Here is a 13,174-nt window from a genome sequence, read left to right as displayed (position 1 = left end):
GGTTGCCAAACTCTAGGTGAAGGCTGGAGACCTCCCAGAATGTAGAGATCGCCAGACTACATAGATAGCTTCTTTAGTGTTTATTTAAAATATTTATTCCACTTCTACTGGAGAAAATGGCTGCTTCAGAAGGTGGATCGTATGGCATTATACCCTACTGAAGTTCTTCCCATCTTTAAATTCTACCTTCCCATAATCCACCCCCAAATTTCCAGGTATTTCTAAACCCAGAGATGGCGACCTTTGTCTTTGAGGAATTCCCAAACCATTAATGTTTCTTTAAAATGCATTCAGATGTACTTTAAAAAGTAAGCCATTATGTTTTCCTGGAATCTCTTGATTTCATTGTTATTATTGTACTTCAAATGATTTTTTACTTTAAACAATTGATGGTGCATAGTTGGTGGGGAGTAACTGAGGCTCACACAATTTATGAATGACCTAGACTGTCCAGCAAATGAAGAGTTTGAGCCAAATCAGAGGTTATTCAAACATCCCTACAGGCACCAGGAAAGAGGGAGATTTCCTATCCAGCTCAGATTTCCAAGAACTAATACAGCGGTGGGATAGTCCTTGCTTTAAAATACAGCCAGGTATTATAAGCTCTATGTACATAGAATTACCTATAGGGTTTTGGTGAAATTATTACTTTGGATGTGAATTCCATTTACGCCTAAAGGCAATGATGTTCAAAAACGCTCAGATTTTGCTTGGGGAACCAAAACGATGAAGCAAAGAAGACAGACAATTCCATGAAAATACAAGGGACTCCCCCCTCCAAGTTGGGAGTGGGGATGGTAAAGCAAGGAAGAAAAAAGCCTTGAGGGGCTCAAAAGCTTAAACTCCCTTTCACAGATCCACTGCTACATGCTGCCACAATCCAACTCTTAAAATACATGGCAGTAATCTGTTATGAAGGGATTGCAACCAATTGACAACATAGCAGGGCAAACATGCCTCAGCTGCCATGTCCACAATGCTGCAGTAGCTATGTCAGTGCAAGCCACTGAGTGCCAGTGCAGCTGTTTGTATCTATAAGATCAGGGTGCCAGAATCACTGTGTGACGGCTATTTCTGGCCGTGCCACATTCTTAAAATAGTGTGCAGAGAAGGTGCAGAGTGGATAAGACTCTGATAGCATGGTAACAAGTGCCTGGGACTTTCATTCATACTCCTGGATTTCTGCATCTCCATCTCTGTATAGATAGTAAGGCAGCGGCAGCGTATCAAAGTATAACTTGCGTTGCCTGTTAAGCATGTCTCAGAACGCTTTTGAACTACTATTTATGTTTTCATCATCCACCGCTTCTGAGCCATTTGCGGTTTCGTCGAATATAGTAGACTACTTCATGCAGAAACAATGGCAGAGTTCATTTCTGATCGGTATGACTCAATGGGTATCAATGGAACTGCTCCAAGACTGAGCATGCCACAGTGTAATCTTATTTCCCTCTAACTCCAATTAAGATTTAAATTAGCAGCACCGGGTTTTTCCAGCTTGCCCTCAGGTCAGTGAACTGAAGTTTCAGAGAACTGCAATAAACAAAAGCCTTTCAACAGGAACAGAACATGTGCTTTTTAAGTTAGTTATTTGCTAATTTAATGCTGAACACCGTGGAAATGGGGTGTTTTAGCAAGGCAGTAGTCATGGGCAATGGGTTCTTGCATTTATCGTATTTACGTCAAAATGCTGTTAAGCAGCTTCATCCATTTTTTTGGCAGCCATGTCTTTGAACCATTAGATATGAATAGTTAGGGGAAAATATTGGAGAGAATGATTATTGTTCACATTCCCAAACAATATGCGGCTTGGCTCATTTGCTTGGGTCATCTCCTCTGAACATACCTTCCAGTGCAGTTGCATCTTTTTTACTCCAGCACTCTCCACTTATGTTCCCTGCATTAAACAAGCGAACATTTTAGGGGCTGATGTTTGAAAAATATCAAGGCAGGAGACTGCAGGACAGATCAGTATGAAGTAGTGGTCAAGAGTATATACAAGGACTGGCGAGTTCAAATCCACACTTTCTGGGTGGCATACTGTCTTGGTCACGAAGGTAAAATGGAGGCATGGTGAGCTCCTTAAAGTGAAGATTAAAAATGTGGCATATAACTGTTAACATCTGGGAACTAAATAGAGCCTCCAGGTTCAGAGTCAATAGGTCTCTAAGCACTGTAAGGTGGAAGCAAATACCAGGGAATAAATATTTCAATTTTCACCTGCTTTCAAGTTTCCATTGGTATTTAGCAAGCTGCAATTCTAAATAGATTGCCAGCAGATGGACATATGTGACAACAAGGTATGAGGCAGATTTCTTAAGTCTTTTGCTTATTTCAGCCATAAGATTTTTTGACATAAGTTTGGAAATGATTCCTTTATTGAATTTTAGTGGGAGCTTTCCCCCTAAACAGCCAATGGTTGCACAGAATAATGCATTGTGAGATGGATTTAGTTCCTCAGTTACCACTGGCAGTTTAAGATATGTTGCTCCCTGGAACAGAACACAAAATGATATACCACCCATCTCTTCCCCCTAACCCTTGACTTCTACAAACCATTCATTGGGGTCAGTTGCTAAATTACTATGAATGTCATCTTTCCAATAACCCTGCAATGTAGTTTACTGATGGCTATTTGTAGCTTCTCCAAAATAGCAGCTCCCGGGACCTTTTCACGACACGAAATTAGTGCAAGGTCGAAAGGCCCCTCTCCCATGTGCGATAGTCTTGGTGAAAACTGGATCCCCATCTTCCTGGGAATTGTGTACTAATCAAAAGTCCTTATGGTGCACCCAGAAAAGAAGCAAGGAGAATAAAAGGAATAGTTGGGCCCTGATCTCTTTATCTTAATAATTTGAATGTTTTTCTATGGCTAACAAGGGTCAAAATATTAATAGAACAAAGACAGCGGCAATTCCTTACCAATTTTGACTTGAGAATTTTCAATTTTGCCCTATTCAGTGAGTTCTAACCAAGGTTGCGGTTTTGGGTAAGGAAATTCCTGGAGATTTGGGAGTAGAGCCTGGGAGGGCCAAGATTGGGGATGGGAGGTGCTGAGTCCACTCTTTTGACTCGACCATTTTCTCTGTATCACTGTAGTATGGAAACCAGTTGGCATTTCAGAAGAGCTCCAGGCCTCGCTTGAAGGCTGGCAACCTCAGGTCTTACTAAACATACTATTGTTACATACACTCCAAATTTCCTTAGCCTTTTTCTTTTCCATGGAAGCTTGAAAAGCCAACCTGACACCAACACTTTTAAATTACAAATACTTGTTATCACCATACATCCAACCATACCTGCTAGTATCAATGATAGAACTGTAGCATCTCAGGAGGACATTTAGAAGAAATGTTTTTTTTTGCTGACCTTTATCCTTTATCCTGGCCATGTGCTCATGGATGACCTTGTGCACTCATAAAGTAAAGTTTCCCCTTCAGTCGTATCCGACCCTGGGGCACCAATGCGAGCAGTGATTTTATAGGCAAGCCATTTTTGTGGGGTAGTTTGCCATTGCTTTCCCTGGCTATTCTTTATCCCCTAGCTATGAGCTAGGTACTCATTTACCGACCAAGAAATGGATGGATGGCTGAGTTGACCATGAGCCAACTGCCAGGATATCTGACCCACAGGGGGCTCGAACTCCTGACCATGTGAGTGGCAGTGCAAGCACTTAACCACTATGCCACGCGGCTCCTTGGGCACTCATACTTGGGGATAAATTCATTTGAACTCAATATTCGGGCGGGGAGATAAGGCTAAATCCCAATCTTCCTTTCCCTTCCACAGAATGGCAGTCTTGGGGGGGGGGGGTAAGCTTCCTCTCCCCTGCCATTTAGAGGGAAAGGGCAAAACATAGCAACAAGCTAACTGGACATTTAGAGAAGAGAGAATTCAATAACAGCTCAGAGATTTGCTCAGTTTCAGATAACCAGCAGTTTTCCACTCCCTCCTGGCATTTCCCTTTGTTGTCGCTGGCAGCAAGTCACAGAAAAATCAAAAAGGTCAGGCAGGAACATACCCAGTGGGAGGGTCTTTTTTGACTGTTTTGCCAAAAACACCAGAAAAACCAGGATAAGAAACAAAAAGGCACCATGTTGCTCCTTAAAACTTTCCGTGGTGACCTCCAAATTTGTCCTCCAAAATGATTCTACAGAAGTAAACCCAGACTAGGAACTAGTAGACCCAGCACCTGGCAAGAAGTAACAGAACAGATCACCACCTACAGCTATTCACCCAGAAAACGTACAGTACAGTGTTAAACAGCTAAGTATACCTCTACTTAGGATGATTCTGTTACCAACTTGAAATGCAATATGGACTCAAATGGTGACCAGTTTGGGGACCCCAGACTGGATGGCAGGGTACAGTGCACGCAGGTATACATGGCATGACCTAGCTATACCATTCCACAGGAAGACCTAAGCAACATTGTAACTTCATGCACCATTTCTTTCCCTCCCCCCACATGCTCCATGTCCCCCCACTGATCGTCTGTTCTGGACCAGGCTGTGACAAGTGGGAGGGGGCATGGAGCACGTAGAGAGGGGCTCAGGAAGAAGTTGCCATTTTGGGTGCTGTGTGGTTTCCGGGCTGTATGGCCGTGTTCTAGCAGCATTCTCTCCTGACGTTTCGCCTGCATCTGTGGCTGGCATCTTCAGAGGAAGATCCTCTGAAGATGCCAGCCCTGTCTAAGCATCAGAAAATGCTCTTCAGCTGCAACCATACAACCAGAGCTCCCCACAACACAAATGTTATTAGAACACGGCCATACAGCCCGGAAACCACACAGCACCCAAGTGATTCCGGCTGTGAAAGCCTTCAACAAGTTACCATTTTACTTAGATCTTTATGTGAAACAGAGTATAGCTTATTAAATACTCTATGTTACTCCACAGTATGTGGGGGTGGAGTTTGAGAGTTTTCTCCAGAGTATAATATTAGAAGACGTTTTCTTTTTTAAATCATAAGCCACTGTAATCGAGTCTGCTATATTAGAATGTTACTTTGAATGGACTGAGATTTTTTTTTTAAAAAAAAGTGGTCTCTCCCTTAATTTGGCATACTTCCCTTATAACAAACAATTTAAAAAATCATTTTATTGCTTGAGGGTAAAATGACACCATTTACTTTTAGGATGATAGGTTCCTAAGACATTTCCTTGAAGAGGTGAAAACAGTGCAAACATCTGGGGAGATAATTCTTCATAAAGTCTTAGAATCCGTGTATTTGACTCTTGAAGTTTAAACCAAATGCACCGGGGGAGGGTATCTTACCAATCTAGAGAGGTGTCTCTTTAAAGGTTTCTACTTGAAGGTCTGTGCCAGAGCTACAGTACTTGTACATTTTCAAAATGTGTTTTAAGCAATAAGTTGTACAACATTTTTAGAACATGTGTTAAGCTATTTCTCTAAGAATGAAGCTCTTAACAAAACATAAGCACTCTGCATGAGATCTTAGCAGCAAAGTGCTTAAAAGATAAAGTAAGAATTGGTACCATGGGAAGAACACCAGCTGTAGTGCACACAGGTCCATTATGAGAAGTATGGTGGTGGGTAGGGAGAAAATGATTTAATCAGGAGTAAAACCAATTTTATTATAAGGGCACGCAGGGGGTGTGGCACCATAGTGAGAGGGACATTTCAAAATATCTGACAGATTTCAACAATGTGAAACCCACCCTGTTCTTTAAAGTGACAGTAAACCCCACCAAGTCTTTCTTTTTCATGCTATTGTGAGCAGATATCTGTGTAAAAACTGGCCTTCTAAGACACTGTCTGTCTATTTCAATGGTGTGTGGGAAAAAAAATAAAAAGACTAATTGTTGAAATACAATCAATCAAATTTGATCTTGGCATTTTAAAGAAGTCCCTCCTAATTCAATTTCAAGAGTGAATTGTTTTTATTATAGTGAAAAGGCTTTTTTCTGGGGGAGGGCGAAAAGGAAACTGATATAAGTATGCTTTTCACTTTCAATTGCAACCTTTTATTATAAATTAAGAGAAAGGCAGTAATTCACAAAAAGAAATTATAGTCACCGTATACTATAATTCTTGGATACTTTAGACCTAAATCTATATTCATCCTTAATAGCTCATCAAAAAGAAATCCATATTAGAAGGATTTCAATTGTAGTATGTATCTCCTTTTTTCATTTTTCCAGGTAAACAGATTGCAGGGATTAGCTTTAACAGGTTAGGCAAAACAAAAAGTAGGCACAGGCAAAAGCACTTCAAATCCCCCCCCTCCAGTTTTGTGTTGGTTAGAATTTTATCAGCATATAGAATTCAAATATCTTTAAAGTGAAAGTGATACCATCCATTTAGGAATTAAATCTGTTTTTGGAACAGGTGATTCTGCAGAGCTAGATTTCTTTACCATTCTGAAGTGACAGGCATTTTCATTTTCTCAGAGTTTTGTCAAGTCTGTGATTCTGTAGTTTATCATAGCCTACTAATAATAATGCCAGATGTTTCTAATAAGTATTCAAAGGAAAGCAAAGTAATAATCACCAATCTTTTTATTAGAGTTTTTTTTGCATTCCTCCTCCTTTTATATTTAAATTTCCCAGCTCAGTCAAGCTTCAAAAGAAAATATTTCTGTTGTTCAGGGGGGAAAAAATCAGTTTTGCAAGCACTTGTGGTTGGTCTTTAGTGTGTTATCATTTTTGACAGCTTTGCATAGCCTAGGAAGGCCAACAGGGGTCTGTCTAATATTGTTGCTGGGCAAATCTTCCCAGAGTTGAAAACCAAATAACGTATTTTTGAAGCAGTAAGGAGGAATTAATATGCCCCCCCACAGCCCCCACAATACTAAATTCCTCGCTGACATTACATTCAGACAAAAAAAGCAGAAAAGTGTTGCCCATTATTCCCTTGTACATAGGAAGGCTAACACGTGTAATGCAATAACTCATTTTGTATTGCCATGTTTAGCATATGTCTCACGTTGACTCGGCAGGGCCTTTAGGCCCGTCCCTTGAGCAAGTCATCATTGGTAACTCTTTGCCCCTCGGCCTCCAAACCAAATAGCTTTGAATCATGTCGAGCTGTGATGCTAATTTTTTTTCTGCTGATGCATTATGGGAATAAATGTATCTGACATACTGTGTCAACGCTACTGTCTCTTTGTGCCTCTTGTTTTTTTTGTTAGCTGCATTCCTACAGATGGTATTCCATTGAAAATGTTCTCTTCCTACAGGAAAAAAAAAAGAAAGGGGAAAAAAAACCCATGCACAGCACCAAACCTCTAGGTGCAGAAGGCTGTTAACGGTTGCTGATGATAGTAGGCAAACATTAACATAATAATTAGTGTCTTGTAATTGTTTCATTAAAACCAGTTGTTCCATTTCTCCTCGTGTTTTCCCAGAAGAGAAGCTGAATTTGGACGACAGCCAGTGGGAGGACATCCACGTTGTCACCGGAGCACTCAAGATGTTTTTCAGAGAGCTGCCTGAACCACTGTTCCCATACTGCTTCTTTGAACAGTTTGTAAAGGCGATAAGTAAGTACATCACATACAGTATCAGTTAATTAAATAGCCTATGTGCTTTTTTTAAAATAAAAACCCCAAATTGTAAAGGATACATCCCAAATGTTGCTATACCTGCTCCTGCCTTTTTAATTTTGTTTTATTTCTGTTTCTTCTTCTTTTGTCTATTTTAACTAAATTGTCTATTGTAGCAGAGCTCAGTCTAGTGAGAAAAATAATACTTTTTTTGTATGGCATCCTAATCAGACATGTTATACTCATAATTCATTCACCCCAAATATACTACTATTAGACAGGATTACTGTTTATAATTTAGAGACTGTGTGGTCATGTCTTTAAGGGGAAAAAATTGAAGTTCTGTGTGTGATATTAATACAATGCTCAAAAGGTAGATTTACCGCAATCCCATGTTCAGATATGTCCCTTTTGATGACCAATACTGTCATGCATACATGTTCATAACATCTTCCTTCTAAATTCTCTTCTATTTTATTTTTTCACAACTTGGGGCTGCCAACTTTTCAGACAGAACCTGCAGCTGTGCCTTTTAACAATGGTTTGATCTGCAGACAATAGCAGGTGTTCACATTCATGCTTTGGACAGCTTCGTCTGCTGTGCTGATTTCCGTGAATCAAGCTGTAAAAGGCAGGAGGGCAGGCCAGATTGTTTTCTTCTGATCGGTTGTCACGCATACTTCAGGATAACAAGCACTTCAAAACTGCGATACGACTTTCAGGATAGACGCCTTGCTTCTAAGAGTTATTTTGCTCAGTTGTGACCACTGGAGATGGGGAGACTTACTGGCAAAGAAGCTGATTTCACTTTTAATTTTTTTTAATAAAAAACCTTTTAAAAATGAAAACTTGCAAGCCTAGCAGGAGCTTAATTAAAGTCCAATAGAGAAAAATCTCCAGGAAAAACAATAAAGCACTTAGGGATCCGTTCTGCAATTGATGCGCGCGCATTACTGCCATTACCATTAATGAGAGTTGTTTGCGCGTGCACATCAGTCAGAGAAGATAGAACCCTTAATGTGCTGTTTAATTTGATTTTATGTTCATAAAAGTCTTTAGGTTTAACGAAAGCTCTTCACAGCCAGCATCTCATGTAACAAAGTTGAATAAAATCTTGCAAAATTCTTCCCTTTCCTTCTTTGCTGCTTAGAAATATCCTATGATGGTTTAAGCATGCAACATAATGCAAACATGCTGAGGAGCTGGTCTCCTTTGGAGGCACAACCCATCATCCCCATTCCTACAGTCTCCCTTTTTTGTCTTAAAGACAAATAGGACAAAGAAAGAACAGTGCCTTTTGGGATTCATCTCACACTTCAGAATTCATGCAATTATCTAGCAGGAAAACAATATGGCACAAACAATTCCTTAGTGTTCTGGCTGCAGCTTTTGTGCTGCACCAAAAACTAGGAGATCTTCATTTGAAACTCTCTTGTTCTAACATACACTTCAGGTGGTTCCCCATGTACCTGTTATGTCTGCTTGAAGTGCGGACTCTTTAGTACTTCAAAGGTTTACAGTTGGTTCATGGGGTACTCTGAAATGTTCTTTTTGCTTCACATCCTTTGGAGGTAACTCAGCACTCCAGTGTTTAGTGCGCTCATTCTTTAATCTCTCTCTGATGTTTAGACAATCTCTGTATAACATTGCTCTTTGGGGGTTAAATCCATTGCTTTCCCTTATTACACAGTCTCTCACTGTCTCTCTTTTTCAATCAGTTCTTGGATTGTACTATCAGAACAAAACAAAATTTGAACATCAGAACACCATCATATTCTACTGTCTCTCCTTCATGGGGAAATCCTATCTTGGAACATGAACAATTTAAAAATGACTGAGTAGATCATTTTTAAACTCACTTTTCATTGGTAAGGTAGAGGTAACAAGCAACAAACAAGTGGTTTTGATTTTGAAACGATAGGGGGTAGAGGGTAGCTCATTCAAGCGTTTATATTTAAGTATGACAAATTAATGTCCATTTCTGCTCAGTGAACTATTTTTAATTCTTGCTACACTTCTGAAAGCCATTATAAACACTGACAGGCTAATGAGCAGTCATTTATGGGGTTTAGAAGATTGTTACTTAGAAGGGAAATTAGTTGTCCAGTTTTTAAAATGTGTTACTTTGAAAAAAATGTAGCCTGCCAGTTATTGTACACAACATCAAGGTGATATCTCGTTGCTGTGTTTATATATTTCATTTATCAAGGCTGCATGACTGGAAGACACAAAAGGCAATAAGTTGAAAACTGGTTTAAACTTAAGATATAGGTATGCAAAGGGTCCCTTTTGATGATACTGGCAAAATATAAGGAACGTAGTGACCCAACTCTGACCCTATTGATATCTCTTGCAGTGATCTTATTGATTTCAGTTCATTCATAATAGTTACAAAACTCATTATCTTCTAGTCATCACTGTTTATAAATAATTAAGCAAATGTGACACAAACCACTTTCTTTCATACTTAACAATATGAATTAGAGCTGAAGAACTCACACTGGCTGGAATTATGGCTGAACTGTACAGTGGAGACTTTTCATTAGCATTTTTGGCATTGTTGAAAAATGCCACACAATTTTCTGAGGACTTTTTGGGTTGCATGAAAAGGGACTTTGCCCACTGAGCATAAGGGCAGAAGTTTGTGAAATCTGCATTGTTTGCCACCATATACATTATCCAGATATGTTTTGGTAAATGTCATTGTAACATTTGCAGTGTGATCCCACATTGTCTGGGTTCCCCCCCCCCCCAACCCAGTTTATGACAACAGTATTCACATTTTTCAAACTTCGACTATTCCATCATTTTTCTGATCTGCTATATTTTTTCTTCATCACTATACCACACCTTTAATCAGTGTATCACATTGGTCAATATAGACATTGTGTGGGGGGGGGGGAGGGTGGGGGGGTGGTTTGATGCAACTCTGGTTGTAGTGTGGCTGCTTTGGATACCATTCCAATAACATTTGAAGGGAGTGGATTAAGTAAGTTGATAAACCTACTGATTTAACATACCTGGTTCCACAGGGCAAAGCAAAGCTGGTGGGGAAAGTGTTACTGCCAGCCCATTCAGCCCATTCATGAGACCATTTTCCTTCAACTGTTACAGATATAGGGCAGAAAAAGACCATGTGGAGGCAGCTTCCATATCAGTCAAGTAATTTATGAATGATGAAACACAGAAGGATACATGATTGTATGAGGCAATTACTCTATGTTGTACAGTATCTTTTACATTAAATGTTTTCTACTAATGTCAGGACTTCCTTACACTGTAGTTATTTAAATCCAAGTCTATTGCTTTTCCTGATGTAGTATCTCATCTTTGTGTTAAGGGAAAAGCATATCTTTTGTAATGTGTGAAGAGCAGTACAACTCACTTTTCTTCACTGGTACAAGGAACTCCATTATAATCACTGTTTGAATAGGTTGTTCACAAGTCAGCTCTATTGAACTGTAAGTTCTATCCACCAAATGTATGAGTTATGCAGTCTTTTTCTCCATCACTTATCCTGGGATATAAGAGAGAAATCAAAGTATCATGATCTTGCCATGATTTATTCTCTTTTCTTCTCCATTGGTGAGGTGGACTGGGCAGTCTGTGCTTCTACTCTGTACTTCCCACATTTTTTTTCATCTTAGGCCCTTTCCACGTGGGTGCTGAGCGGGGGTGCGTCAGCATAGTTCATGCCGATGCACCCCCCCGGACCATTCGCATGGACGGTCCCACTGGAAGTGGCGTCGATGGTGTAGCCTTCGCACAGGCTGCACCGTCCCCAAACAACTCCTCACCTTCTGCTGTCCTCCGGAGCTCTGTGGAGGCCAGGGGACACGCCCCCATGGCCCCAGCGATGGCTGAAGCGACGGAGGCCAGGAGGTATGTCCCCTCACCTCCACAGAGTGCCAGAAGACAGTAGATTGTAAGGAGCTGTTTGGAGGAAATGGGGGCTTCCACCCACTGCCATTTGCATGGCAGCGGGTGGGTGATGGCGCTTTCGAAAAACCTCGCTCAGGGAGTGTGGTTCGAAAGGCGCATCTTCACACCACTTGGGGGTGGCGAGGTCGGCGCTTCTGCGATGCAGCAGTGCCGGCTGTGAGAACGCCTTCCCAGGGATGTAGTTTTTAGCATCCCTGGGTGCTGTATTCCACCCGTGTGGAAACAGCCTTAGTCTCCTCCACATGTCATCTCTTGTTGGTCTGAGCCATCTGTACATTTTTACTCAGGTTTGAATGTAGTCCTGAGTTACTGACATTAGCGAGAATTTGTCAATTGGATTCAGTGGAATCAAGAGCTGCACTCTTATTTCATCTTCTCACCTGTGTTTCTTCGTCAGTTTGCAATGGGGGTAATGTGGGTGAAAATGTTTGAAAAGTTTCAGAATGGGGCACTAAATCCAAAACTTGCCATGGCTGTATTAAGCTCTGCACTGACTATTGTGGGATTTCTGGGCTGGGCGGCTGTGGTCTAGTGGTTGTAGTTCCTAACGTTTCACCTGCTTCTGTGGCTCACATCTTCAGAAGCATGTCAGAGTAAGATGTGTATGACCATGACATTCTTCCAAAGATACCAGCCACAGATGTGGATGAAACTTTAGGAGTTAAAACCACATAGCCCAGAAAACCCACAATGGCCAGTTGATGCCAGATATGAAAGCCTTTAACAATACATTGAAAACCCTACATGAGTTTACTTATCTATATACGGTAACCTCCAAAATGTCTTTAGTGACATTGCTGTCATTCAGATAGATTGGTGATTCATAGAACAATGATGCCAGGTGTAATGTGGCACTTTCTAAAGTGATTCATTTTTGCTCACTATTGAGAATTATGCTGGACTTAAATATATGTAGCATGCTGCCTGTGTACTTTGCCTTGAGAGGGTTTTTTTATTGAACAATACAAACATTTTAAATGTTTTTTCCCAGAAATAATGAGAAATATTTGCATTGCAATAACTGAGTTTGAACTCAGTTCATTATCATAGTTTTAGTTATCACCATGGCAGTAAATCTGAGTCTGGGCTTTATCACTTTTACCCTGTGTTCTCCCATGAAGATAAGATCCTACACATAGAATACTATCTTGGATGAAAGAGGACTAGTTTGAAATTATGTGTATTTTCTTCCTTCTTTTCCCTTATTGTGAACTTGATCCTTTTTGTATTCATCTCTGCCTCTCCTGCCTTCTGCGTCCCACTACTCAGCTGGGCAGTGTGGGAGGGGGGAGGGGGTTGCTGGGAGAAGTGAAGGGGTGTAATGACTGTTCTACCAATGCTGTGATGTCACTTCCGGAGCAACCCAGAAGTGACATCATCTAACCAGCAACAGCCCAATATTCACAAACCATATAAATATATCCCAAATTAATCTAATGGATGTATATTTGTTATTACTGCTAACTGATATAGTTCAGTACATATGCTCATTGAGTCAATCATTGAGCAGACAGAAATCTTTACATCATCATTTGATTGTTGGGGTGTGCACTTTTTTTTAGTATTTTTCAGATTCAGGTTAAAAAATCAAGAAAATTTCCAAAAAAAGGCTCTCAGAGGCAGCAGGTGGTGCAGAAGTTAATGTTGGACTCGATCAAACCCAGTGTTCAGCTCTGCACTGCTTCCACCTCCATACTAATGTAGACTTTGGAGGCAGCAACAGTGG

At 40.5% G+C, this 13,174-nt stretch overlaps 1 protein-coding gene across 1 annotated transcript in view; it reads left to right on the top strand.

The window, feature by feature from the left end:
- Window positions 1–13,174, top strand: part of ARHGAP15 (Rho GTPase activating protein 15) — a 520,646-nt gene that overhangs the window by 419,643 nt on the left and 87,829 nt on the right. Inside the window, exon 11 of the mRNA XM_048486956.1 lies at window positions 7,369–7,503. Within this exon, the coding sequence (XP_048342913.1) occupies window positions 7,369–7,503 (135 nt within the window). The remainder of the gene's footprint in view (window positions 1–7,368; window positions 7,504–13,174) is intronic.

Source organism: Sphaerodactylus townsendi, linkage group LG02, assembly GCF_021028975.2.
Source record: "Sphaerodactylus townsendi isolate TG3544 linkage group LG02, MPM_Stown_v2.3, whole genome shotgun sequence".
Lineage (NCBI taxonomy): Eukaryota > Metazoa > Chordata > Lepidosauria > Squamata > Sphaerodactylidae > Sphaerodactylus > Sphaerodactylus townsendi.
The sequence above is the reverse complement of the archived record's forward strand: the minus strand, read 5'-3'. Positions and strand labels throughout refer to the sequence as shown.